At 38.1% G+C, this 27,950-nt stretch overlaps 2 protein-coding genes across 2 annotated transcripts; one reads left to right on the forward strand and one right to left on the reverse strand.

Moving 5' to 3' along the window:
• The first annotated feature begins 1,521 nt into the window (after positions 1 to 1,521).
• Positions 1,522 to 16,946, forward strand: CHRNA5 (cholinergic receptor nicotinic alpha 5 subunit). Its single transcript, XM_061999328.1, has 6 exons — positions 1,522 to 1,654; positions 10,355 to 10,506; positions 11,353 to 11,397; positions 12,628 to 12,737; positions 13,710 to 14,541; positions 16,511 to 16,946. Exons 1-6 carry the CDS (start codon positions 1,537 to 1,539, stop codon positions 16,670 to 16,672), a joined length of 1,419 nt encoding a protein of 472 aa, XP_061855312.1. The 5' UTR covers positions 1,522 to 1,536; the 3' UTR covers positions 16,673 to 16,946.
• Positions 16,947 to 19,088: 2,142 nt separating this feature from the next.
• On the reverse strand, positions 19,089 to 27,894 carry CHRNA3 (cholinergic receptor nicotinic alpha 3 subunit). Its single transcript, XM_062000416.1, has 6 exons — positions 27,687 to 27,894; positions 25,593 to 25,732; positions 25,471 to 25,515; positions 24,154 to 24,263; positions 21,977 to 22,988; positions 19,089 to 20,218 (listed from the first exon to the last, which is right to left on the reverse strand). The coding sequence occupies exons 1-6, from the start codon at positions 27,892 to 27,894 to the stop codon at positions 20,090 to 20,092; spliced, it is 1,644 nt and encodes a 547-aa protein (XP_061856400.1). The 3' UTR covers positions 19,089 to 20,089.
• Between the last annotated feature and the right edge of the window lie 56 nt (positions 27,895 to 27,950).

Raw genomic sequence — 27,950 nt, forward strand, 5'->3', positions numbered from 1 at the left:
CAGAGCACTCAAATCAATACGTGTTATTAGAACTGTGCTGGAAGAAACTACTGTGTAAGCAGCCTTGTTTTGAATGGCTTGTACAGACTGTGTTGTATCTTAGACATGCACAACCTAAATATGGCTGCAGGATAGGATAATACAGAAAAACACCAGTTCAAAAAGGGATTGAAATGCCTAAGTACTGTGTGTTCTGGTCATCCAAAAGATTAATGATTTACATAGAGAGGCACTATTTTTTTTAAATGATCACTTGATATAAAAGAATTTTGCTAATTGACAATGTTCCTAATGAAATTACTACTTTGGGTAACGCTTATTTTAGGAAGGTTGCTACAACTGAGTTGAATAAGGTCTTTTCTTTTTTTTCCTTGAAAAATCTGGTATCTAGCACTTTTCACATAGCAGCTGATTAATGATGGTGCAAAGCCATTTAGCCCTCCTTTCCAAATCTTTTCCCTCTAATAATTTTGAACAATATCTTAAATGTAAAAAAAAAAAAAAGTGTTAACGTCAGCTGCTTCTGTTTTCCATGGCAATGTGTGCACTGCATTTCCATTAGAATAATTTGGGAAAAATCACCAATTATGCTTTGTGGTTGGTGCGTTTAACAGTGTCTTTTGTAACGGCTTTTAATTTATCTGGTACAGAAAAAAGGTGGGGTTTTTTGGCATATAGTATTCATTTTATATATATCTATATATCTATAATATACATAAAGATAGAAATATTTTTTAGCTTGCATCAGTTTATCTATTTTTTATTAAAACTTCCAAAACTTTGTGACTTACAAACTTTAAAAAAACTCTACTGAGTGTTGCTATGTTAACTATGGAAGTTAAAAATTAATTTACTATTTTCCTTTTTCCTAAACATCACTAAACACCCCCCCCAAAACACTGTTAAAAGAAACGGGTGTTGGCCCAGGCGGATTTCGCATCGTTAGTTAACGGTTATATCACATTTACGTTGTTTACATTGCCATTACTGAGAGAGAAGCGGAGGCCCTGCTCACCACCTCCCCACTCAGCTCCTGCGCTTCGGAAGGAGCTTTTGAACTGTGGAAGGGAGGGGATGGCGGCCTGCTCGATGGCCTCGCTGCAGCTTTTTCTGCCAGGTACCTGCTAGTTCGCGCCTTCCCCTAGCACCTGCCTCCCTCTCAGGGAACTCCTCCTCACAGCCCGACAGGGAGGCCACGGCTGTCACCTGCTCCAGCAGGGCCGCCGAGGCACGCAGCAGGCGGCCAGCCCTAAGACTGGCCAGCCGGCCGAACGCATCTCCCCACGAACCGCAAGGCATGGAGTCAGTATCTGTGGGTCCCCGCCGGAACTCGGCAGCGAGCCGGGACGCGCTGGGCCGAGGCCCGCGCCGCGCTCCTCTCGCTCCTCTCGCTCCTCTCCCTCCTCTCCCGCCCCTCGCGCCCCCTCATGGCTTCCTGGCGGGGCGTGGCCAACGCCGCTCCGTGGCAGCGGCGCACCGGCACGGCGTCCCGTCCTCGCCGCGGAGCTCCCGGGCAGAGGGGACTGTACCCCGGCCATGGCCGAGGTCGGAGCCTGGTTATGCTGTGGCCGCCCCCTGCTCCTCTTCACCTGCTTCTTCGCGCCCTTCCTCGCCCAGCCCCGAGTCGGCCCCGCCGCCCGCGCCCCTTACGCGGGTAAGGCGCCTCTGGGTGGCCCCGAGGGCGGCAGGCGCTTCGGCCAGGAGGTGGGAGGGTGTCGGAGGAGGACGAGCCCGGGGAGTTACGAGCCTTCTTGAACCCCGGGTTTCGTGTAACCCTGCCGTTGCGTCAGGATAGCTTGCTACCGGGGACAGGGAGGAGGTCGTACCGGAGCCCGGGGGTCTGCAGGGTCGCCCTTGCCTCCTCGGTTCCGGTTCTCCTGCGGGCGGCTGGGAGTGGCGGGGGCGCGGGCAGGAGAGCGCGTTTCGTGTGGGAAAATGAGGCGAGTTTCTGCGTGTAGGGTGAATAGCTGCCGGAGGTGCGGCGGCCACGCATCACGCTTCGTTTTTCACGCCATCAGCTTTTGCGAACAGGAGGTTAAAGTAAGGCTGATGTCAAGGTAAAGGGGCGTTCTGGCGGTCGCTGAGGAGTGCTGAGGTAGGAATAGCAGGACTTCTTGCCAGTTTTTAAAAAAACGAACGGAACTCACGGAGACTGTGGTACAACGGGCTTGCCAGAGCTGCCCGTTTCACAGAAGAGGGGAAAAATGCCTTTCCCAAGCTATAGCTTTTCAGGTGTGCTTCAGTCTTTGAGTACTACACATTTCAGTTTTTCAGCTTTTTGAAGGACTGTCACACTTTGAAGATTTGAAATGTCACAGCTTTAAATTTTTGCTCTGTTAACTTACTGAGACAAGGTACAAATGTAAGTTTGTGGAGTGTGCTCTTTGCAATTGCAGCTGGTAAAGAGATAAAATTAGAGAATATGTTTTAATAATTGGAACATCATCATCCATGGAGCTGGGTAACTGAGTTGGTTTTTGTTTGGTCATACGTTATTTCTTTGGCTTCAAAAGAGTCAGTCTCATAATTCAATCAGGATGAACTTTCAGAGTAGAGGGATGTAAATTAACATGTGAAGCTAAAGTATTTATAAAATCACACAAAGATTAGAAGAGCAAAATCAACACTCAAATAATTATTTAGAAAGTTATTTTAAAACATTGCTTTGATATGAGTTATGGTATATTGCTAAGAGTTTTGCAAAATCTCTTGAATAACCACAGTATTTACAAGCAGAAAGGAGAGCAATGAAAAATGAAATTGACCCTTTTTAATGTTAGTTCAAAAATTATGACAGTTTTAAGTATGGTTTAAGGAAAGTAAATTGCAGTGATGTCATGGACTGTTGTTGCTACATATCATTTAAAAGATGATTTGTGGTCTCAGTTTTGGAAAATGAGTTTTTTTCACCATCACAGAAGACATCACTGTTGGAAGTTCTTATGGTGCATTATATGTTATATATGACTGTGTGGAGTTACCTGCAGATAGGTTAAGCCAAATTTTGCCTTTTTGCACAAGCTAACAGTCTTGACTTCATTGAGAACTGATCACAGGTGGTGAAGGTCAAGTTTTCTTTTAGCAATTTGTTTGCTCAAAAATAAAATTAAATTTGCTATTAAGAAGATGAAAAACATTATAGTTCCCTAATATTAAAATGCAGAGCAAGTGCAAATAATTTTAACTGTATGTACACGATACTTGGATTTAGGTTATTATTTTAGAGATATTGCTTTGCATGTGGTACAGCTGTCATTTTATTGAGTAGATGTGATTTATAGATGTGATTTTGTTTTTAAGATACTTTAAGAGTGCTTGTAAATTTATTTAGTGTTTCCTGTAGTCAGTAGTCTAGAAGTAAACTCACCCTTTGTCTTGGATAACTCATGATTTGACCAGGCAAAACACATCCTGATGTTAAGTACAATAAAATTCTAAGTTTTGTTCCTTACTCTGAATCTTAATGGGTGAGACTCAAATGAACAAATTGCCTTGAGATTGACAACCGCCTGTAGCATTACTCTGCCATCCTTCCAGGTCCTGCCAGACCTGTGATAGTGCTTCCTTGGGAGTTCATCTAGACAACTGTTTTCCATTCAGTTTAACAGATCGGATCCTTCTTGCTACCCACCAGGAAGATGCAAACCTTCCTGTTAATGTCCACAAGATGTCATTTTATTTTGCTACTGATTGGCAAGAGATTGACTTGCTGGGTAAGAAAGAAGACAGAAATCCTGCCAGGCATGTTTTAATACACAATGATAGAAACACAAGGCTGTCACTGATGTACTCTCAACTTTTGAAATCTCAAGACAACCTCTGAACAAAACAAAGCAAAACAAGTTTGAAAAAAACCTCCACCAACAAAAAATAGTCAAGAATAGCCACATTTTCCATGCTTGTAGGTACAGTGATGGGCTTTGGCTTTATTTTTAAACAAAGGAGAAAAAAAAAATACTTCTAGGAAGTATTGAATGTAGTAACTGGCTTTTCCGACTTTTGTTCAGTAAATTGAATAGAGTTAGTAATTTTGCTTTGACTTAAGTTCTAGGAGAGATGATACTGATGTTTTTAAATGCTTCCTGTTAACTAAATGCTTGACTGTTAGTGATTGGATTCTTGTCAATTGCTAAATCATAGAACGAAAAGTAAGCAAAAGAATTGAAGACCATACAGAAAATGAGTCACGATCCTTTTAAAGGGGGGGGGGGGGGGAATCTAGAGAAATAAAACTTCCACTTTATACTTGTATATCTTTTCTACTCAATGAAGTATTAGTAGGAGAGTCTTTTCCTTTAAAGAGACAGAGGGCTTTGTAGTTAATGTTGAACATGATTTTGTTCTTGTTTGTATGCTGCAATATAAATATGACTTGCAGTTGGAATTGTCATCAACTGCTGAAATAATGTGATGTGGCCAGATTTGTTTGGGGGAAAATTGTAAACTTAAAGAAGGAAAAGCACTGATACTCATTGTAGAATAAGTTGGTTTGTAGGAAAGAGGGAAAACTTTTTTTTCATCTCAAAATGATCACAGAACAATTTTTAGACTAAGGTTTAAACAGCTACCATTGTGCTTATAGATTTAGTTACAAGTTATATAAAATCTATTACTTTAAAAAAAGAGCACAGTATCATCTTAAATGTGCTAGTGCACTGAAGACAGGTGTACTGTATTTATTCATTCACCTTCCTTGTTTGTGGGCACACTATTAGTTGAATTTTAGCTTGTAGTAGATTTGTGGGTAACAGTCTATATGTTATGGTAACACACCGTTAAAGAATCTAATGTTAACTTCAAAAATATTTTGCCATGTTTATTTTCCTTAGTAATGTTCTTTTCCATTTTAGTGTTATATAATAATAAACCTGCGTTAGTAATATATATTACTTCTATATCTTAATATTAGGCCTCTAAAAAGTGTCCCTTTCCCTTGCTATAATGACTTCTTTTGAAAATGCACCAAGTAGTGATCCAGAGAAAACCTGAGATCATTAACACTCAGTTATATCAATTAGAAAATGCTTTGAACTACACTATTGAAAGTCTAAGGACCAGTGTTACACCTGCAATCCCAATATGGTTCTTAGGCGCTTAGGAAGTGAAGAGGAATCGAGAGAGTTCAAAGAAAGTTTATTCTTTGGAGAAGAACAGACTGTGATGTTCTCCCATTTAAAAACAATCCATCAAACATTCATGAAAAGCTATGAGGTATATCTGTAACACTAAATATTTCACTGATCTTTTTAAAAGAATACTGGTACTAAATCATACTAAGATGCTAAGACATTTAATCCCATAATGGTACAATAAGAAGCAATGCAAAAAGACCAGTTTTATAAAAGAATAAAACTTTTGTAATTTATCTTAAGCATTTAGAAATGCTTTAGCATTAGCAGCACTAGTAAAATTTGTATTTGAGAATGTTAACAAAATGAATAGACATGTTATGTTATGGTATCCATTCACCTGAGGTACATGTAATGCTTTGTTTTGTTTTCTAAATAGCTCTTCCAAAGTGCTTTTATTAAAGAAGCTTGTTAAATTTCTTGAGAGGAAATGGTAGAATGAAATTTTTAAATACAATTGCATCTGAGGTCAAGTATTTAATTAAAATTTCTATGTACCATTTTGTCAAGTGTGCTCCAAAGTGGCTTTTTGTTTGTTTTAATCATTAATCTAATTTATATATAAATGTTTTGTCTCCTTTTTGCAGAATTCAAATTTTGGCCATCCAATGTTTTCTCATGTGATTTAGGGGTATTTTGCAGAACATGGGATTACTCTGGGAGAGGGAGCAGAGGAGAGTTTCAGATAGGAACTATAAAATAAACATTGTCTCTTGAGATTTATCACTGAAGAATATAGAGAGCTACCTTTGATTTAAACTGCAGAAGTTACCTGATCTCAACAAAAATAAAACCACACAAATACAGACGTGCTTAGAATTGCCTGCCAAAGGCTACAAATCTGAGGGGTTTTTTAATACAGTGAACTAGTAGCAAGGGTGAGTGCTTCCATAATCTCTTGCCATCTGATTTAGTATGAGATTTGTACTCTAGGTTGTTTGTTTGCTAATCTTGCTGGTCATAGGTTTTAACCTTTTCCTGCTTTTCTCTAACCAGCCTAGCCAATCTGCTGCCTTAAGCCACTAACTGTATTTTACTTCTTTTCCTGTCTTCTCGATCTTTTTTTCACTTGCTACCAATTCTTCATATTTTTTAATTGGTGCTGATACCAATAAGTAACTAAGAGTTACACCCTTTATTATAATCTTAAAAACATGCACGCACATGGCAAAGAGAAATAGACACATGCAGTCTGTTTAACAAGTGATCTGAGTGGTCTTATTAAGAAGGAAAAAGTAAGGGTGGTTTTTTGTTACTTTGTTTTGGTTTTTTTTTTTTCCTGATCTTGCTATATTGTTACCATCCTCAGCCTCCTCAGGGAGCTCTCATTTATATAAGATGCCTTTGATATACCAGTATGCTGCACTTCTTCATATTTATGGTTTATTTTGTTTATTAACAAAGCGTGGCTATTTATGTGATAGTTATTTTGTTTTCTCTATAGTTAGTATATACAGTCATCTTAATAAATCAGTGAGTATGCTGTAGGTCTGAGTGTCAAATGTTTGAAAAAATCTGTAAGTATATGGAAGTGGTAAAGGGACATGTCTTCATTTAGCATAGCAGAGAACATGATGTGTTTTAAGAGAAGCCTAATCTGCAAACAGCATGTGCCCTGAAGACACTTTATCGCTATATAGGAGGTCATCTTACAGGAACACAGAGATGGTGAAAGTGCAAGTTTGCCTCTGCATTGCTTCAAGGTCAATTAATGGAGAGAGAAAATACACAGCTACATAGTCACTCTCAAATTGTACAAAATTTCAGTTGAGTTGCAACTATGAAAGGGAAATGTAATTAATTCTAATACAACATTCAAGTCTTTAGGAAATATTAGGCTGAAATACACACAAAACCATTAATAATTCAGGAAATAGGGATATAGGAATAGAGAAATTAAGTTATGTCTTCAGGAAGCATTCTTTTGGATGTCTGTAAAAAGCAAGCCTTGACAAATCTGTGTGTATTTACAAATAAGAATCATTCTTTGGCTAATGAGGATACAGTGAACCTACGTTGCTGGATTCTTTTTGGCAGTAATTCTTGTGTGCTTTCAGCTATCCACCTGAGGGATGCTCAGTGATACAACGCAAGTTGCCCATCAATTTTTTGCTGTTACACAACCCATATCACAACAATCTTGAAAGGGAGGGATGTTAAATTGTAGAGCATGTACAAATAATACACCCTGAAGAACAGAAAATTTGAAAATGAATGATTGGACTGTAATCAGATTTGTATTTTGAAACAGAAGAATGAACTGTCTTTAAACCCAAATACTGGTTTTGCCTGCAACAAGACCCATTCAGCAGCATGTTAATGTATGGTAAGATTTAGAGGGAAAAAGGACTCCAGCTGCTCCCACTTTGCTGACCCTCTTCCTGAGGAGCAGCTCTGCAGAGAGAGACCTGTGAGTCCTGATAGATAATAAACTAAACATGAGCCAGCAATGTGCCCTCATGACCAAGAAGGCCAATGGCATCCTGGGATGCATCTAGAAGAGTGTCCCTCTACTCTGCCCTGGTGAGGCCTCATTTGGAGTCCTGTGTCCAGTTCTGGGCTCCTCAGCTTAAGAGGGACAGAGAACTGCTGGAGATGGTCCAGTGCAGGGCCACCAAGATGATCAGGGGACTGGAACATCTTTGATAGGAGAAAAGGCTGCGGGAACTGGGTCTGTTTAGAAAAGAGGAGACTGAGGAGAGATCTTATTAACATTTACAAATATCTAAAGGGTGGTATCAGGAGGGTGGAACATCCCTTTTTTCTATAGTAGGTAGCAACAGGACAAGGGGTAATGGGATGAAGCTGGAACACATAAAGTTCCACTTAAATCTAAGAAAAAACTATTTCACTGTGAGGATGATGACGCAGTGGCACAGGCTGCCCAGAGGGGTTGTGGAGTCTCCTTCCTTGGATGTCTTCAAGACCCACCTGGACATGTTCCTATGTGACCTGATCTAGGTGAACCTGTTTCTGCAGGGGGTTTGGACTAGATGATCTCTAAAAGTCCCTTCCAACCCTACCATTCTATGATTCTACTATAAAATTTCACAGAAAATCAATTTAGTATTCATAATAATAGTTGTACTGAATTGCTCCAAACCTGCAGGGCAGAGGGTAGGGAATTCTCTTGTGGTTGGGCTCTGCAGTGCTTAGAGTAGTGTTTGCCCAAAGGATCTATAACTGTAGAGTTTTACAGCACAGGAGAAAGCCACTGTTGTCCTGGAAGCACTCTGATGAATGACAGGGAACTTAAAAGCTTCAGTTGCCCGAATTAGCTGTTTGGGTTAAGGTGGCTACAGTCACATAGAACTAGCTTAGTTAGCCAGGTCTCTGCAACAAATGCAATCCACGTTGATCAAATTCTGTAGTAGATTTTACAAATTGTGTTGAAATTAAAACTGCTACCCTATGCAGGACAGATACTGCCTGACATAATTGATAGTTTAGTAAACCCAGGCAATTATAAAATTTTAGTCCTTTCCAGTGTCTAATAATTTCTGATTTACCCAATGTGGTTGGTTATGAACTTCAAATAGGAATTGGTTATATTGCCATTGACTGATGCTTTTGTTTCCTTTGTCTTCCTTTATGAGAAAGGGTGAATAACATCAGTGTTTTTTCTGCCTATATTCACCACTTTATCTACTTCTGTTGCGTTCACTTAATTCACCTCCTCTCCAAATAAAATAATGTTAATCTTATAATCTCTCCTTGTATGGATGACTCTCTGGTTTTAATCTGTTTATGACATTCTCTGATGCTTTTCTGTTTCTGATATATTTTTAGATGGATGTTGTTGGTGAGCACATAATTTCTAGAGAGGTCATGCCATACATTTGATGGCTGTGGTATAATATTTTAAATCTGCATTTAAAAAGAGGTGGTTGTGAACACCTTTAGTTTACTCTGTCCCTTAAACTGACTATAATAATTGTTAGGTCTTTTTTTTCAGCAGTAATTTCATCAGTTTAAATTTCATCACTGAGTAGTAAAAAATTTTGTCTAGAGCATATGTTCATGATTTCTGATGTTTGCTCTGACTTTTGCCTGGGAACTGGACACCATTTTGGAGCCATTCCGTTCAAGATCATGTGTGTAACTTGTGTTGCTTCTTGAGGCAGTGGTCACTTTCAGGCCTTTCACATTCCCTTTGAAAGCTGTTCAAAATTGAGTTATTGACTAGACACTGATCTTGCCTTTTTTTCTTCCCATCTCTCCATATCTTCTTCAAATTTGTCCTTCTTTTTTTGTTTAGGATATAATTTTTTTGGATGGGTTCTCATAATGGAGAAACCTAGAACTTTGCCCTTTTTTGGGTGGCAGGTTTCTCCCAATACACTTCAGTGAGAACACGTTGCTAAAAACCCTTTTTTTTCTGTGGATCCAAAAATAAGTGCTTTAGCACTTCTTAAGATACCTCTTTTAAAGTCCAAGCTGCTCTCTGCCTGCAGTTTCTACATCTACAGTACTTTATATTCCAAAGTTTTGCCATGTATTCCATTCTCTTGTGAGATAAAAGATGACATTTAGTTTCCACATTTTGCAAGCTATACAAAGATTTTTTGGCTGATTCAGGTCATCAGTCAGTCTCCAGGCATTGAAATGACTTCTTAAGAACTATGAAAAAGAAGCAACTGAATGTATACCATTACTTAACTAGAAAGGTACCTTCCAGTCAATACAACATTAAAATAGGTAGAGAATCAACAGGTTAATAGATGTGCATGTCTTTACGATGGAAAACGGTGCAGATAACAAGTGCTTTACAAGTACTGCAAACTTTATATATCATAGATGTGACCAAACACTAGAAGAAGTAACATACAAAACATGGAGACTGATGTTTCAGACTGGATCACAATTTATGCAATACACTTGAGGGTGGATGTAGGTTTTTAAAGAGTACCATCTTGTTCTAGAAGGACAGAACTTCAGTCCCTCATGCAGATAAATAATATAAGTGCATTTTACCTTCGTTGTTAATAAAATGATCTTGATGTTCTTCGATCATTGATTTTAAAGCGTGTTAGTGGTATAGAGATGCTAACAAAGCTAGGTATTTCTCTAAATTTCTCCTTCCAAGACCTTGGCCATGCTTCCAGAGAAAAGACAATAAGATGAGAAATTTAACTGCATAAATGTAGCTGTACCTCTTTGAACACAGAAACGCAGATTACACTGTTCACTTACATCAATGTTAATAAATGACTCTTTTAATATAGGTGTATCTGGACCTTCTTTTATTGCTAAAAGTGAAGATCGTTTGTTTAAACATTTATTTGAAGACTATCAAAGATGGGTTCGTCCAGTGGAACGCTTGAATGACACAATAAAAATCAAGTTTGGCCTTGCAATCTCTCAGCTTGTAGATGTGGTATGTATAGTAAACAAGTTTGTTTATTTTTTTCCGCTCTAATTCTTTAAATTCTGATACATAATGTCATATTAAATAATTGTGCATATTTTAGCTTAAACACAAGAGATTAAACCTCTGAATTATTATCTGCATAACAAAAAACTGTGTTGCAGAATTGTGCAGAAAGAAGTGGTTGCAAAGAAGCTGAGAGGACAAATGGCTCTTATCTTTAGTGGCATTTTCAGCAAACAAAAGAAGTCAGTGGAATTCTTAAGCCTAGGGAATTATGGTTTTAATTTATTTATTAAATGGGAAAAACATGTGTTTTTTAACTTTATTGATCTAACTTCTGTAAAATTCAGGAACACTTGCAAATATTCCTTAAGCAGTGAAAGAACCCTGTAAGCCTTCTAATATGTGACTTCCATGATAGTTATCTCTTGGCAACACCTGTGATGTAAAAGAGGAACCAAATTTTTTTTCCCCCCTGATATTTACTCACTTCAGAATATTCTTTTCAAATTGAATTCACTGTTTATAGCTGTAAGAGGAATTTTTCTTCCATGTATTGGTTGTCCCTCTAGGTTTCCATTGAGAAACAGTAAGACTACATGAAATACTGTCAAATTAAAAAATGGAAAGGAGGAGATACAGGAAAGAAAAATTTTCACTTTTATCAGTTCAATAAACAAAGGTCATAATTGTATGTTTACAGAGTTCTCATATAAACATGCTTATCTGCGACAAATACTTTTGGAAATGTTTGGTATTTTAAATTACAGACCTTTATGAAATAAAGCAGCAAATTACTATGAATGTACCCTGCAGATTTTTTTTTTCATAAAATCTGCTTTATTTTTATAGGATGAGAAGAATCAATTGATGACAACAAATGTCTGGTTGAAACAGGTATGTATCAAAATATCGATGAAAACTTCTGAAGCATCATAACATCAAAAGTTGGAAGAAACTTTTCTTATTAATTGTATATTAAGAAAACCCTTAGTTGTTGCATGGGTTTTTTTGTTTGTTTTACATAGTATCTTTAAAATATGTCCCATGAAGTGCTTTAAAGGATCATTTGTTGTAAAACTCTATAACTCTTACACTTAAATACAGTTTGTGTACTCTTCTGTAAGATCTTGTGAGATGTTTGAGATTGTTGGATAAACATCACTGAAGAATTTCAGTTGTATGTGCTTGTTATAAAGAGCTACTTTTTTGTCTTAAGAATATTTGTTTATGGATGGGAAAAAGTCTCAAGCTTTATAATAATTAGAGTCTAGTGCTAAATTTAATAGCCACTGTTAACTTGAGAAATACTGCTCACAAGTCATTCTTGATTTAATTTAGAAGAATGTTTTCTGACCCTGATTATACTTAATAGCTTACAAAATTCTTTTTGTTTGGGCTACTTCCTTTGTGTTTCTTTTTTTTCCTGTTGCTTCCCATCCCCTTCTTTTCCAGTAACTGTAATTTCAGGCCAAGTTTTTCTTGTTAGGAAAACTTTAAGACTACTCAGTAAGGATGAGATAGCAGTGTGTCGATAATGCCTTCTGTCCTCTTAATAGTTTTTGCAGAAATTATTGCGGTTGAACCAGCTCAAATGAAATAAGAACTGATCTGAATAAGCATTTAAAATTCTATGTGATGGTGAATTCCTAGAAACTTGGGGTTTGCCTCTTAAGATTTTAATTGAAGTATAAAATTACCAAAGTACTGCTATGTTTTTAGTGTTTTTTTCATTGTTGCTGGTAGAAATAGGAATGATTGTCTTGAGAGAGTTGCAGCATGATTTTTTTCTTGTGAAAATGCTTAAATTGCTTCTGATGGGCTTTCAAAGTTATTGATATTCAAAACATGCTTTTTAAATTATCTGTACATTATAATACCTCTTACATATACATGCTCTGAAAAAGAATTTTAATATCATAAGTTCCATACAGAAATATTGTCAAGTGGCTATTACAAAACAAATATTGGAGGAGATAAAAAGATGTCTATTCAGCAAAGTAATTCTTGTATGCAAATTTTACAAGCCAGTTTGGTTTAAAAAAAAAAACCCTACATTCTGTTTTCATCCAGTCTTGCCCTGCTTAAATCAACTTTACAAATAATAATTGTTTTACATATCCACAGGAATGGATAGATGTAAAATTAAGGTGGAATCCTGAAGACTATGCTGGAATAACATCTATTCGTGTCCCATCAGATTCTATTTGGATTCCAGACATTGTGCTCTATGACAAGTAAGATTTTATTTCACATAAAATACATTTACTTTCTAACTTGACTGTCCAAGCTGCTTCTAGGAAGCTCATTGGGTAGATTTGCATGTGCATTTAGTAGAGGCATGATGCATGGAAGAATTTGCCTATGAGTGGAACTGGATTTTGTTGCCATGTTAAATGCTTAAATGTTTTGCTTTGCCTCTCTATGGAATTCCTAGTCTCCTTGAAAAGTTTATTTTCACTTCTTTGTGTAACCTTACTTTAATTAGAAAACTGTCTTGTGCAGTGCTGGGTATAAACTAATAGTGTACAGTGATGGGAGGAGAGCAATTAGCTCATTCTGTTTTAAGTCATATTGAGCATTGATTTAAAATGAGGTACACTCAACTGTAAGGGTGTTTTTGTAAGTTTGCTTTGGGTTTATTTTTTTTAGAATTAATTATGTCAGAAGCAGTAACTTTTGATTTTAAACTTTCTGCTCAACTTGGGTGCAGAAACTGTACTTTTACCTTTCCTGACTTGTTGAGTTGAGTAAAAAGACTGTTTCAGTGACCGTAAATTCAAGTTTGGAGGTGACACACAAAAATTATTTGCCTGTTTTGTGACTGTTCAATGATGATGATTTGGCCAAATTGGAAAGTATTTATGCAGTATTGCCAGTAGAAACACCAGAGTTTGGTGATGCTGTGAAAGATCAGGATTTTTACAGTTCTTCGTAGGTCACAGGAACTGCACAATGTTGCACAGATCATTTGATGACTTGAAAATATTCTTTACTCATCCAAATCTGTTTACCTGGTGAGATTCAGATTTTAAAAAACAAAATCAAACCCAAGTTTATGATGAACACAGTACAAAATTTTGACTATAATGGGGAAAAGGCAGAAACAGCTGAAATGACAATAACAAACCATGTTTTCATATTTAAAAAGACACACCCACACCCCACAAACATCCATTGTAATTCCATGCATATATTGCTACTTTCAGCGCAGATGGACGGTTTGAGGGAACATCTACGAAAACTGTAGTGAAATATGATGGCACCATTGCGTGGACTCCACCAGCAAACTACAAAAGTTCTTGTACTATTGATGTAACCTTCTTTCCCTTTGACCTCCAAAATTGCTCTATGAAATTTGGTTCCTGGACTTATGATGGCTCACAAGTTGATCTAATTCTTGAAGATTCTGATGTTGACAAAAGAGACTTTTTTGATAATGGAGAATGGGAAATAGTGACTGCAACGGGGAGTAAAGGAAATAGGACTGATGGCTGCTGCTGGTATCCTTTTGTTACATACTCGTTTATAATTAGACGCTTGCCACTTTTTTACACGTTGTTTCTCATTATTCCATGTATTGGGCTTTCATTTCTAACTGTCCTTGTCTTTTATCTTCCTTCAAATGAAGGTGAAAAAATTTCACTTTGCACTTCAGTACTGGTATCTTTGACTGTTTTTCTTCTTGTTATAGAAGAAATTATTCCATCATCTTCTAAAGTTATCCCACTTATAGGAGAGTACTTGGTGTTTACTATGATATTTGTGACCTTGTCCATTGTGATAACTGTCTTTGCTATCAATATTCATCATCGCTCTTCGTCTACACACAATACTATGGCACCTTGGGTTCGCAAGATATTTCTTCACAAACTTCCCAAGCTGCTGTGCATGAGAAGTCATGTAGACAGATACTTTGCTCAGAAGGAGGAAACAGGAAATACGAATGGATCCGAATCATCTAGGAACACTTTGGAAGCAGCTCTAGATTCTATCCGATACATTACAAGACATGTTATGAAGGAGAATGAAGTTCGTGAGGTGGGTATGTTGGTCATATTACACTGATTTTATAAAATTGGAAATTAGAAAACTGAGTAATAGTTTACTATGCAGTTGCATATTAAATATATGCTATGAGATTTGCAGTTTTTGTAATTCACTAGAAAGAAGCGTAAGTATGGTACGATGCTGAGATTTCTTGTAGAATTCTTTAAAGTCTTTTGCTTTGTTCAAGAAGTAAGTTCATGTTGTTAATGAACATATTGTTAAAGAGACTCTATCGTAACTGTCCCTCCAGTGCTGGTGGATGTTATTTTCATGATGAGAGAAATAGATATTTTTCATTTTAATGTTGTACTTGAAGGACCTCTGAAAGATTTATTTGCTTTACATTTTCAGAATAAATACTGCTAAACCTTATTTTGCAGCTTTGAACTCCAAATAAAAGCAATTTTTACTGTTCTAACTTATATCAGGTTAAATATAAGCTGCAGTCATATATTGGTTGTTTTGTGCTGAGATCAAACATGGACTAAATGACATCTGAAGTGTTCTCTTCTAGCCTTACTATTATTTGTCTCTAAGTTATATATCAAAAGATGTTAAGGGCTTTTTTTCAGTCTGTACATTTGCACTCTGAACTATTCTTGATATTTGCAGCGTTTGGATAAGAGCTTTCTTTATGTGCCTTTTTGAACTAGCACTATTCTTACATCAGAGACTTAAATGCTATTTTTCAGGCTAGTGTAGAAATATAGAAGTTTTATGATACTGCAGTCTGTTTCTGATGGCAAAGTTTGGGACTCTTTCAATTTTTACAGAAATGACTGTCTTCAAAAGTTACTGGTTGCTGAGAGTGTGTTCTCATGTGCTAACCTAGGAGTAAGCTAATGCCTCTAATGTTGCTTTTCAGGACTCAGTTCTGACATTATTGCAAGGGATGCAGCTTAAATTTTCAATAAATATATCCACTGTACTCTTGAAACAGCATATAATACCCCTGCATTACATGAACAACACAAATTGGATAGTTTGCTGTTAAATACATAATTTCCTGTAAATTGAGGGTTGATTTTCTTTTTCCTACTGAACTTAATCTATTTGACTGTGAGTAACAAAAGAAGTGATTTGACTTTTGTTTTTCAGGTTGTGATTGTGACTGTAAGCCTCAGCTGACTGGCGATTCACTTGTATTTTATTACTCAACCTCCAGAGAATGCAAGCTTTAGTTGTGAAGGTTCCTAATAAAAACTACATGGCTTGTGTTATTGTAGCCTTACCCCTTAGCACGCAGTAGCTCGGGAAATGTGGATAGCTCGGGTTCGAATCCGAGACAGGTTTGACAGGTTTTAATTAGCTTTTACATTTGTATCTGCTATACTTGCAGAACTGTACATAGATACAAATAATCCTATCAAAAAGGAAAATAGTCTTGGAATTACTGAGTGTTCTCCCTTAATGCATAATTGTGTGCCGTGGCAACTTCACAACTTTCAGATCTGATGTGTTGCACAACAGCTGCCGCCACTGTTAATTTTTTTTGGTGTTTAGTTTTGAGCGGTTATGTTTTTTGTGGGATTCTTGGTTGATTTGGATGGGGGTGCAGGGGATTGTTGTTCTTTGGTTTTGTACAAGTTTTGCTTTTAGCTCCTGCCCAGGAATTCCACTATGATGAGGCTGTGGTATGAATCCTAAATCCTGTAGTACGTTTAAGAAATTGCATACCAATTTAATTTCTCTGTAGTTGAGAATGCTCAATGCTTGCCTGGGTCAGTTTCTGCCATTAAAAATCTAGTGTTGGTTTACATAGTTTATCAGTCTTCATAGAGGTAAGTTTATTCCTGTTCTATCTCCTAGAGTAATTATAAGACGTTATTAAGGGAGGTTACCAAATAGACCTGATTGGAAAAAAGTGTAATGAAAAGTGATTGAGAATTGCAGGCTTTGGAATTGTATTTTTGCTTGTCTTCATGCATACTGATTAACTCTTATGCTTTTTGTTTTTTAGGTTGTTGAAGATTGGAAATTTATTGCTCAAGTGCTTGATCGAATGTTCTTATGGACTTTTCTTCTGGTTTCAATAATTGGATCGCTTTTGTTATTTATTCCTGTTATTCATAAGTGGGCAAGTATAATAGTACCTTCGCATATAGGCAGTTCAAATGCATAAAAGGTTTTTGTATCTGCCTCCTGCTAACATGGCTCTAGAGAGTTTTGGCAGTAGCACTGTTTCCAAGCACGTTCTTCATAGGCATGTTTCTAATAGAGTAAAAAGAAATCCAAAACCAGAAAAATATGTTTATATTAAAATATGGCATCCCTAGGACACATAGAAGTCAATTTGCTTATTGCCGATCTACTAAGTTACCTGTAAATCAAGTCAGAATTAAAACACTTGCATGTATGATGAGTCAGAAAATCAGACAATGACACCTACTGCAAAATAGGATTTAAATTTTTTTAGTGATGATCACTGTAGTCCCAATTATTAAATTTGCTACATAAATTGATATATTGAGTATTAAATATTTGCAGATATTTACATGGTAGAATTACTTATTTCAATTTACTATGGTATCCAAAGGAGAACTTTTATCAGCTCTCTTGAATGTATGGTAAAAGTGTCAAGCTTCTACAGAGTAAATTTAAAATAAAAAAAACCCTCCACTAGGTAAACTTCCCATATATTCAACATTTAATTAAAAATAGTGTTGTGGCTATGCTTTGCCTTTATACATTTTCAGTGGAATTTCATGCTGAATTTAAAACCTTGTTAATTCTATCATACTATCATGAACATATAATGCAGTAAGGCTTAAAATGCCTATGGGTTACATGTATATCAATATCTCTGTATCAGCTCTGAAATGGAAGGCAAAGACATATAAATGAATTCCTAAGTTTCCCAGTATTCTAATGGACCGGAACATTCAGATTTCTTTATTTGTGATAAAGAATTCGGTATGGAATATTGGCTGCAAGCATGTTAATAATTTCCTGCCTTTGTTCATTTCTCAGAATTAGTTTTTAAGCACGGGTAGAAGGAATTTGGGGAAAGTCTTTTTGAAGGAAATGGGTTGAATACTGTTATGCTGTGTAACCAAATACAGATGATTAAATTTTCATACATCTATTAACTAGACTTTAAAAGCTACCTTTAATAGGTTCTCTCACCTATAGAGCCATCGGTAGCTCTAAGCAGTGAGGACTTGGCAGGTTTCCATAGTTTCTTTTTTCGTGAGAGTGTTGAAAACTAACTTGCAACTTCCCAATTATTCCATTAAAACATATTCTTTAAATGCAGATTTTAAATTCTTTGCATTTGTTCCAATGCCACTTCTCTTAAAAGCTGTACTCCTGGAAGAAACTCCAAAATAGATGGGGGTTTTCCTATACCAAAGTTTTGTCAGTGTACTTAGTAATATAGTTGCATCCTGCAGGGCTAACACCGTACTGACAATGTAGAGCAAATCTTGGGAAGCTTTTGTTTGCCTCAATTACTGCATTAGTAATAACATGTTTAGGTGAGAAGTTTAGTGCAAATGGTAATATCTTTGATAATCTCAGTTTTTATAGTGATTCTGAATTTGGAAAACAGATATGTATCCATCCTCTGGTATCTCCTTTAGAATTGTTTGGCACTGTACTTATTATAGTACTGTTGGCTTATATCATAACATTTAAGTAAATAATTATTTTAAATTATTTTCACCTTATAAGACATTCTTGGTTTTGTGTAGCCTTTTAAGACTCACAGGCAGGGAAAAGAGGCCAGGCAAGCTCTTTGGCTTTTGTTTGTTTGGGTTTGGGGTTTTTTGGGTTTTTTTTTGTTTGGTTGGGTTTTTTTTAAATACATTTAATTCACACTTCCTTTTCAGTTCCACAATCACATCTGGCATTGGATATCCATATTTCTTCTATTCCCCTCCTAATCTCTGCAAATTCACCTTTAATTATCTGGTTTAGTCCATTAATATAATGATTTTAGCTTTCTCAGTATTACCAGGATTAAACAATTCATCAGTGACTTTGTGAGGAAGTTTTACAAGTACTTCAGGTACCTTATTTCCTCTTCAAATGCCAAATTTAATTTTATAGTCCTCCTTGGGTTTGAATTACCAAAGTTTACTCTTATGTGGACAGAAAGCAAAGTAAGTAAAACTGTAGATTATATATACATATATATATAAAAAACACCTTTTTTTTTTAAACTCCCCCCCCTCTCTCTTTCCTCTTGTTAAACGATGTCTGTAGACTGCCCATTTATAAGTGATTGCCAGCATATTGGCCAATGGAATCCCAGTCTTCATACTAACAACTCACAATTTTTGTGCATGCATGAATTTCTTTTAATCACTTCTATAATCTGATCATGATAAATACAGATAAGAGCTAACACTAGAACCCTTGGGGTCTTCATTTTATCAGGTGTGTATGAAAAAATAATTTTTATAGACTCAGAAGCATGAACCTTTATTTATGTAACTTGTTTCTGAATATGTTGAACTGTAGCCTAATGCTACCTTATATAGGTTTTTGTCAGTCAAAATAAATGAAAAAGCACAATTTTCGACAGCTTGGTTCTCTTTATTTTCATAAATGTTACATCACTTAATACACTGTATTTTCAAAAATTTTCCAGTTTGGTACAGGAAAACAGTTTATCTTTTTACAGGAAAAAAAGGTCATTGCAGTATTTCATTGCATTCTTTAAACATGCTCTTCAATTATCTGCAGTTACTGATTTTAAAAAAAGTAAGCCTATGAAGCAATTTTAGCATACTTTACAGGACTATTTTGTATCTAGCTACCTCCTCATGTCATAAAACATTTCACTACAACAGGATGCTTCTGTATCTGAACTATCCTGTCAAAGTATTTTGATCCTTTGTGTAACCTGCAGACTGTTTCTTAATGTGTTTTACTTGTACACAGTTTTAAACATTATTAGGTTTGAACAGCTTGTTCTTTTCTGACAGTCTTCTCATCCAATGAAATATGGGGATACACAGACTTTACATTACGGCTACTTTATTACCATCATATGTTATTTACTTGTTTTCTTTTTGTAATACATTTGCCCATAGTCCATTCCTCCCACTGTTTGATACAGTTTATACACCAGGTGGCAATGTCTGCATTCCAGCAACGTGGTATGTGTGCTTCCTAAACCATTTTAGGGCATTCACTGAACTTAGCATGAACTTACTCCCAGAAGATCCTGTCACAGTCTGAAGACTTGGCACCAGACCCGGTGAAACAAAACTATTAGCCCATAGTATTCAACTTGACTTTATAAATATTTATGCAATTTTCAGTTTCTTTATCAACCCTTTCTTCAACCATTTCTATAAAGTATAATGTACAACCTGCATCTTCTCCTGTTACTGCAAAAGGTAGCTGTCAAGCATAACTCACAGTACTTTGAGATCAGCTGTTTTTCACATTTTTAACAAAACATTGATCAGACAAAGTTGAGGCCAAGAGAGATCCTTATTCTACTGCACATAGAAGAGAGCAGGTGCTGAGATGGGGGGGCAGAGTTGCTTGGCAGAAGTTTTATTTGACGCAATGTACTTTTTAGTCTTTACATTTCATCTCCAGCCATCAAAGGCTGTAAAAACAATCCTGCTGTTCCTAGAATACATACCAAGATGAAAACCCATAGAAAAATGCGATCAATTACCATGGCAACGTATTTCCAGTCATCCTGAATCTGAAAAATAAATTGAATAGGAAGTAAGCATGATGATTAGATGAATAACTTGCATTAGCAATTAGTACTGTTTCACAGAAGCAGCACAGTTTTTTTTCTGTGTGTAGCTGTCTTTCACGTATGCACAATTTACATATCTGTTTTCATGGACAAGTGAATTAATCTTGAAGAGGCTTTATTTGAATATATTTTTGGCAAAGACAAAAGCTACTATTTCTTCAATACAAGAAGTTGTTTGCAAAAACACTGGACCGAAAGATGCTGCTTCTCTTCTGTATGCCAAAAATGGAAGTGAAAAGCTTTACTTTCTAAGGCGATCAGGCTTGTCCAGACAACTTTACTGAAACAGCCTGCACCTACTGCCCTTTTAGGCAGGATCTAAAAAGAGGAAGGTTAATTGATATATAATTATTTGGAATGTTTCTTACGTAGTGCTGAAATTTGATTGTTCTCATCTCCTTTCCTACCATGGAGAGAAGGAACCAGGTTTCCAAAAATCAGGGGTTTTTTCTTTCTTTTTTTTTTTTTTTACAGAGGGCATTATCACAAGAGTGACACTGAAGTATTCTATATGTTTATATATTAATAGTAACTACATCAAGTAGTCTTGAAATTCCACTTTAAATGTTTTACTTCATTTTTCTTTAGGGGGACTAATAAATAGATACAGTTATGAAATTTTGTGCTTTTTAGCCTAGAACTTATTTGCTAAGTCAGACAAAAAATCCAGAGCAACTCCATATTTTACATACCAACTAATTCTGAGTAAAATTCTGATTTCAGCACAAACAACTTCATTCTAACTTTTAGTGCCATACTGCAGAGGATTTAAATTCAGTGATGATTGTGGGACTGTGGCTGCTGCTTTTAGTATGTTTGAGAAACATAATTTTTTTTAAAAAAAAATTACTGCAGTATGATGTGGTTTTATGAAAGATGGTAATCCCTTTCTTGGAGCAGTTGTCGTCTCCTTTAGCTACTTTAGTTATGTTTTTCTGTACTTTACTCTGTAGCAGCCAAACAAGCAATGCCATAGAATCATAGAATGGTAGGCGTTGGAAGGGACCTTTAGAGATCATCTAGTCCAACCCCTCTGCCAAAGCAGGTCCACCAGGTTGAACAAGAACATGTCCAGGCGGGTCTTGAAGACCTCCAAGGAAGGAGACTCCACAACCCCTCTGGGCAGCCTGTGCCAGGGCTCCCTCACCTGAACAGTGAAAGAGTTTTTTCTTATATTTAAGTGGAACTTTGTGCTCCAGCTTCATCCCATTACCCCTTGTCCGATTACTATCTACTATGGAAAAAATGCCATCACTGTGAAGGACATTCATTCTTATGTTCTTTGCTATCAATAGTAAGCTGAGTGAGGGAGAATGTAGCTTTCTGTAAGTTACATTCTGTAGGAGTCGGCAAATTCTACTTGTAATCTTATAACTTGGAAAATTCTCACTTGTAATCCTGTAGGATGGATATTCCACTATGTCTCCCTAGCAGCAGTGACCTTAAGACACTTCACTTAGTATGTGTGTTGTCGATGAGAAGAATGTCATGCAATAGAGCTGCTCCTCCAAATTATTAACATTCAAAATTGCATATACTTGTGATAGAGCTTGGGTAATTGTATAAAATAATGGTCTCTGTTGTCCTTTTCATTTTATTTTTTGGTGGTTGTTGGAGTTTTTTGAGCTCGCTTTTTTACAAAACACACTAATGGCAAATGGTATCTGCAGTATAAGTAATAGCAAAATATGTTCTTACCTCTTTTGCTTCGTTCTGCATTTTCATATTTTCTGCAATATATTTAACACTGTCAATAGCATCTCTCATTTCTGGTGACAGAACTGAAAACGAAAACAGAGGATCTACAGACTCAGAGCTTGAACTTCTTGTGAGGTTGCCACTGAAATCTGAGAATTTCATCCGTTGGTACTGGCAACAGCTGCATGCCATATCTTGACATACAAAGCCATCTTTGCAGCATTTGGTTTCAGAACTGTTGAAGCAATTTAGGTTTGAAAACTCAGAAGTGAAAAATGGTTTTGGCTTCTGATTATTCTCTTCATCACTGGCAGGCCTTGTCATAAACATGATCTTGGGAAGTAAGTTCAAGAAGATGGTTCTTACCCACACTGGCATCGTGTGTGTCTTGGGTGTTCTGTAGTGCACGTTAAGGACAAATACCGTAATGACAATAGATAGAGTGACAAATATCATGGTGAAAAGGAGGTATTCCCCAATAAGTGGAATTACCAGGGAAGTAGAAGGTATGGTTTCTGTAATTACAAGAAGGAACACTGTTAAAGATAGAAGGACTGATATGCAGAGTGTTACCTTCTCACCACAGTCTGAAGGCAAATAAAAAACTAATACAGTCAGAAAAGAAATCAACAAACATGGAATAATCATATTGATGGTGTAAAATAAAGGCAAACGCCTAATGTAAAGAGAGTATGTGATGTCTGTATAGATCTCTTCACAGCAGTTGTATTTGATGTCATGTTTATACCCAGGAGCTTTAATAATGGCCCATTCTCCACTCTCCCAGTAGTCTTTCAGGTTCATTGTAGAGCCAATTAAAACTAAGTCAATTTCAGCTTTATCGTAAGACCAGGAACCGAACTTCATGGTGCAGTTCTGGTAGTCAAATGGGAAGTAGGTTACATCTATTTTACATGAGCTTTTAAATATAGCTGGAGGTATCCAGGTCACATCACCCGTGTGTTTTAGCAGAGCCTTTGTCTTGTCATCAACCTGGAAATACCCAACTGCACTGTAAAGCAAATAAAAATGATAAAAATTAGAATGTGACTACTCCAGGTGGTTTATACATTTAGATCATATGTGTTAACTCATTAATCTGTTTTGGGAAAGTCAGCAATTACATGTTGACATAGAGCATGTGCAGGACTGAGTTAGTGGCCATCGTAAATTGGCATAGTTAAACTGAAACAAACAGCTGTATAAATTTACCGTGGAGGATTTGAAAGGAAATATTCTCCTTTTTAGTAACGTGGCTCAGTGCAGTCACTGTTCAAAACAGCAGTCCAACTAAATGATCATTGTAGGTCATTTCCAACTCAACTATTCTATCCTACACCAAGCAAATCCGAACCTAAGGGCTGGTAAGGCTTGGAATACTGGTATTTCCACCTCTTCTGTGCAGGACAGTGCAGGTAGTAACTATGGAAAGAGGGCTTAGTGTCGAGGTGCATCTTTGCATAGGGATTATATTTCCTGAGTTTTTTAACAAGTCTCACATTGCCATCCTGATTCCAAGGATCATATAACATCTGTGTGATAATTTCAGTTGTTTATGTGAAAAAGTAAAACTAAAAAAGTAATTTAAAAGTTTCAGGGCCACAGAAAAGGGGTGTTATTGCTCTTGTCCCACAGAGCTGCAATAGCAAAGTATGTTTCACAGAGAACCATGTCCCTACATAGTAGAGGGATCCATTTAGTTACGGTTTGGCTCCTTGCAGTCTCAAAAACATACCCAAAGTTTACCTTTGACTTCCCTATGTCAATGCTACTGTTGTGTCTATTTTTTTGTTTGACTGCTAAAAAGCTAAAATTTCCAGGTTTGTCCAGTTAAAAGTTAGACTCACAGATGAAGTTTCCAGTCTAAGGGAATTTCTTGCCACCTCCCTTGCAGACACTGATAATAGTACGAGTGGAGGCTTGTGAAGGAGAAAAGCAAAGTTTGCTTTGACTTGCACACCTGCAGCTTCAGGGTAGGAGCTGGCAGGGTGGGTAATGCTGCTGGTGATGGCCTGGAGGTGAGTACAGCAACAGGGAGATGTGGGGCTTGGGTCTGTTGAGAAGCAAGCTTTTTATGTTAAGTTGGTGAACTTGCTGCTGATTTGAAAAAAAAACCCCAACCTAGTAGCATCACCTCTCTTCTTCCCAAATTAAGAAGATAAATATGCAAGTCTTACTTGTTGTATAAAACAATATCTGGTCTCCAGATATGGCCAGATGGTACTCGAATGAATTCAGCACCTCCATAGTCTGCTGGGTTCCACTGAAGCTTGTAATCATTCCAGATCTAATTATGGAATAAATGAATCTGTATTAGGTTTGTGAAGAAATTAGACTCAAACCAAGAGCTGTTGTATCACTTTTAGAGTAATTTTATTTTGAAGACTACAATAATTGTTTCTTTAAGAAACACTCTAGGTCTAGTGTTTATTCATATGGAGATTGTGGGTGAGCCTTTTGGTCTTGATATGACTTAGGTGTGTGTGACTTCATGTCCCAGGAATGTCTGCTCAGTAGTTGAAACAAGCTGAAAGAGGGAATAAGAGGCTCTTTTGCCAGAGAGTGTAGGACTTGGGTCTCAAAAAGCCACTTATGAGGGGAGATAGGTTAGAAAGAGCTGCAGGATGTCAACACTCAGTTCACTAACAGTCTTTTTCATTAGGGCTCATTAAACACCAATTTAACAAAGCTGAATATTAAGCTAAAGCTGGGAATTAAGTTTGTTAGTAAGCTGACTGAAACTCTGAGTAATTGCATTTTTAAGCCATAATGACACTTTTAAGTGAAATCACTGCTTTTGGTTTGCTCTCACTTTCTGAGAACTAAACAGCACCAACTGATGTTGTGCAGGATCGGTCTGCCGCGGTGCTTCCTCTATCAGCGTCTGCCGAGGCAGCGTTTTTGGGAGACTTTAGAGCAAAATTTTAGTATATATAGTATCGTATCAAGTGTAGGAGGGTTAGGGCTACCGCTGATAACTCGCAGACGGAGTGAAGCACCTGCACTCCGAGCCAGGCTCGTGTGTAAATGCTGCAGGACCAAGTCGGTGACGAGGGTCGGTAGCGATAACGGCGTTGTTTGTGGCCGGTCGTTTGAGGAGGGGACGGGCCATGCAGAGCAGCGCCGGCAGCCGCCGCTTCGCTCTCCTCCGGCCGGCGGGGCCCGAGCGCGGGCGGGGCCGCGGCGCGGAGCTCGGCGCGGGGCGGCCGCGGGGGGGCAGCAGCGCGCCAGGGCGCGGAGGCGGGAGGCGGCTGCGGGCCGGGGCGCGTCGCCTGCGCCCGCGGTGCCGCCCAGGCTGCGCCTTTGTCCCGAGGAGAGAGACGCTGAGCCTGATGCTACCGGCAGCTCGCAGACGAATCGCTGGGCCAACCGCCCGTCCCACCCCTGGCGGGACCCGTGAGGGCCCGGGTCCCCCCGCGCGGAGTGGGCAGCACCTCCCGCGCTGGGGCGGTAGTGGGCTGGTGCCCTCGGGGCTGTACGTGAGCTCTACTTACGTGCTTCAGCCACAAGTTGGTTTCCATTATCTGGTTGACTTCATCCTGAAAAAGAGAGGCGTGTTGGGATGGGCACCGGCTCTCCCATTGCCCATGGGTGCCGTGGTGGGGCGAGTACTCACCACCTTTACCAGCTGGGACATGGACACCTCGAAGTGGACGATGACAGGGTCCGAGGCGTTCTTCACGGGACGGACAAATTGGTTGTAGCCCTTGAAGAGGGCCGCGTAGAGCCGATGCTCAACCTCAGAGCTGTGGCAACCTGCGGAGAGCACGGCAGGGTGAGCGGCCACGGGGACAGGCGCGGCCTCCGGGGTGGCGGCACCCTGCGTGAGGAGGCTGGGCTGGAGTGTGCAGCAACGTCCTGCTGCGTGTTAACTGCGTAACATCTGTGTGAGGCGTGGGGAAAGGCCAAGCCTTGTGTAAGGGCGTAGTAGTGTGTCAGGTCTGGCATTTGCTTAGGCTGGGAGAAGAGGAGCAATGGCAGGTAATGCTATGACAGAGCTTTACTCACATCTCTGCAAATGGGTTAAAAAATAGTTTCAAGGAGTTACTGAAAAACTGAAAGTGCAAAAGCACTTTCCTCTCACAGGTCTAGTTCCCTAAACCTGCTGAAGCTCTAGGGATGTGAAGTAATGGAAAGCAGCAGTGTAACCTGTTAGAATCAGGCCACTTGGAAACTGCAGTAAGAGGATTCCCAAGAAGTGGGAACTCAGCTGTCTATCCCGAGTCACAGTTGCATGATAATAGTGAAGTTAATGGCCTGTTTGTTAAAGTGTGGGAAAAAAAAGAATCAACCATTATATTTGAAGACTTTTAGCACATTCAGAGAAATGTGCTAGTTACCCATTTATTATTCTAAGTAACTTTTATTTATAATATATTCCTGTTGTCCATTTTGCCACTGATAGCTGCTCTTCATGGTGTCCTGTGGCCAACAGAAAAGCTGCAAACTGAAATTCTTAACAAGGACTTTCAGCTGTTTTGCAATGTGATGTGAGAGCCTGTGTTTCACACTACCTTTTTACTCTCAGAGCTAGCTAGGCAATAACCATCCTGACAGATGGACACATTTAAAAAATAGTGGCCTTTTATTTTTAGGGAACTCTCTTCTGCATGAGACATCCTCAAGCACTCAAACTGAAAACCAAAAAAAAGGCCTGTTTTGTCATTTATGGGTGACACTATATGAATTTGGCAGTCACAGGACTGGAGTCTGTTGAACATACTGTATATTTCTTTTGAAACACAAACATGATATTTACAAGGACATCTTATTTTTTTGCCAGACAGTTGTTTTTCAGTAGAGAAAGAGATAGGAGGCAGAAGTGTCTGCAGGTGACTGATCTGTTGTGTTTCCCAAAGCCAGTGTTGCTTTCCAATCTTTTCAAGACTTCCCCCATCCCTAAGACAAGATGGTCCCCCTCATGTGAAACTGTATTCAGCTAAAAGCACTTAATTATTTTTTTTTTCCTTTTTTTTTTCCTTCCCTCTCCCCTTCTCTTGTTCACTTGGAGGGCAATTTTATTTTCAGACTAGTGAAATAATTCAAGCCAACTTGCTAACTAAATAAATGAACACGCTTCTTTCACACTTTTTAACTTCTAGCCTTGCCCTTGTTATTTATTGATATAACTCTCTGATCGAGATTCCTGGAATGAATATTCCCAAATCTTTTAGGTAAATAATTTTAAAGCTCAGTCGTAACAGTTCTCTCATAATCAATCCCAAGTTGCCAGCCTTTTTACATGTTACTGGCATTCTAATTAAATCTAGCATCCACTGTATCTAGAGAAGTTCATGATTTTTTTTTAATGTAAATGTTTTGGTGTTGTCCGTATCTGCAGAGAGAAGGTGCACTGTTTGCAGCACATATTTAAAGCTTTTCAATATTGTTACTTTCTTGTGGTCCTCTCTACAAGATGTAAACCCACACCTTTACATGTAAGGTGCTTTCTTAATGTTAAAAAGGCTTTGTGTGTCCTGTTTGGCATCTTGAATCAAGACAACTACTTTACAAGGCGAAATTAAAAAAAACCTAACCCAACAACAAACTATTTATCAAAAAGAGCTGCACTAGGATTCTGTACATTTATCCATTAGTTTGGAATGAGCTTCAGCACTTCTTAGAGATAATTTGCAGCAAAGCCATCTCCCATTCACCTTTTCAACCTCCCCTTCACCAACAAAAAATAAACAAATTACGGATCACTCACCTTGACAGAGAAAGCAAACAGCAGCAGTTAAAAGGAGAGCGTGCATGCTCTCCATGGTGTTATGAATTACTGCCTGTCGACAGAGACTGCTTAAGATGAGCTTAGCTGCCAGGATCGTGTGAGCATAGGAAGTAGGGAGCGCTCCGCGCCGCCGATGCGTGAAGCGCCTGGAAGCAGCAGACGGCAATTCTGCGCAGTGAGCTCCCATTAGGTTTGCTGTGCTGCTCCCTTTCTAGCTACCCAGGCTGTCGGAGCATTGGAAAC

This window comes from Colius striatus, chromosome 7 (genome assembly GCF_028858725.1).
Source record: "Colius striatus isolate bColStr4 chromosome 7, bColStr4.1.hap1, whole genome shotgun sequence".
NCBI classification, from domain to species: domain Eukaryota; kingdom Metazoa; phylum Chordata; class Aves; order Coliiformes; family Coliidae; genus Colius; species Colius striatus.

Excerpts from the sequence above, each read along its gene's own strand:
- CHRNA3 (XM_062000416.1), bottom strand. The coding sequence starts at position 27,894 with ATGGGAGCTCACTGCGCAGAATTGCCGTCTGCTGCTTCCAGGCGCTTC. Across the intron at positions 25,733-27,686 it reads TGTTTGCTTTCTCTGTCAAG|GTTGCCACAGCTCTGAGGTT; the intron begins GTGAGTGATCCG and ends TGCTCTCCGCAG. Across the intron at positions 25,516-25,592 it reads TGTCCCAGCTGGTAAAGGTG|GATGAAGTCAACCAGATAAT; the intron begins GTGAGTACTCGC and ends TCTCTTTTTCAG.
- CHRNA5 (XM_061999328.1), top strand. The coding sequence starts at position 1,537 with ATGGCCGAGGTCGGAGCCTGGTTATGCTGTGGCCGCCCCCTGCTCCTC. Across the intron at positions 1,655-10,354 it reads CGCCCGCGCCCCTTACGCGG|GTGTATCTGGACCTTCTTTT; the intron begins GTAAGGCGCCTC and ends CTTTTAATATAG. Across the intron at positions 14,542-16,510 it reads AGGAGAATGAAGTTCGTGAG|GTTGTTGAAGATTGGAAATT; the intron begins GTGGGTATGTTG and ends TTTGTTTTTTAG.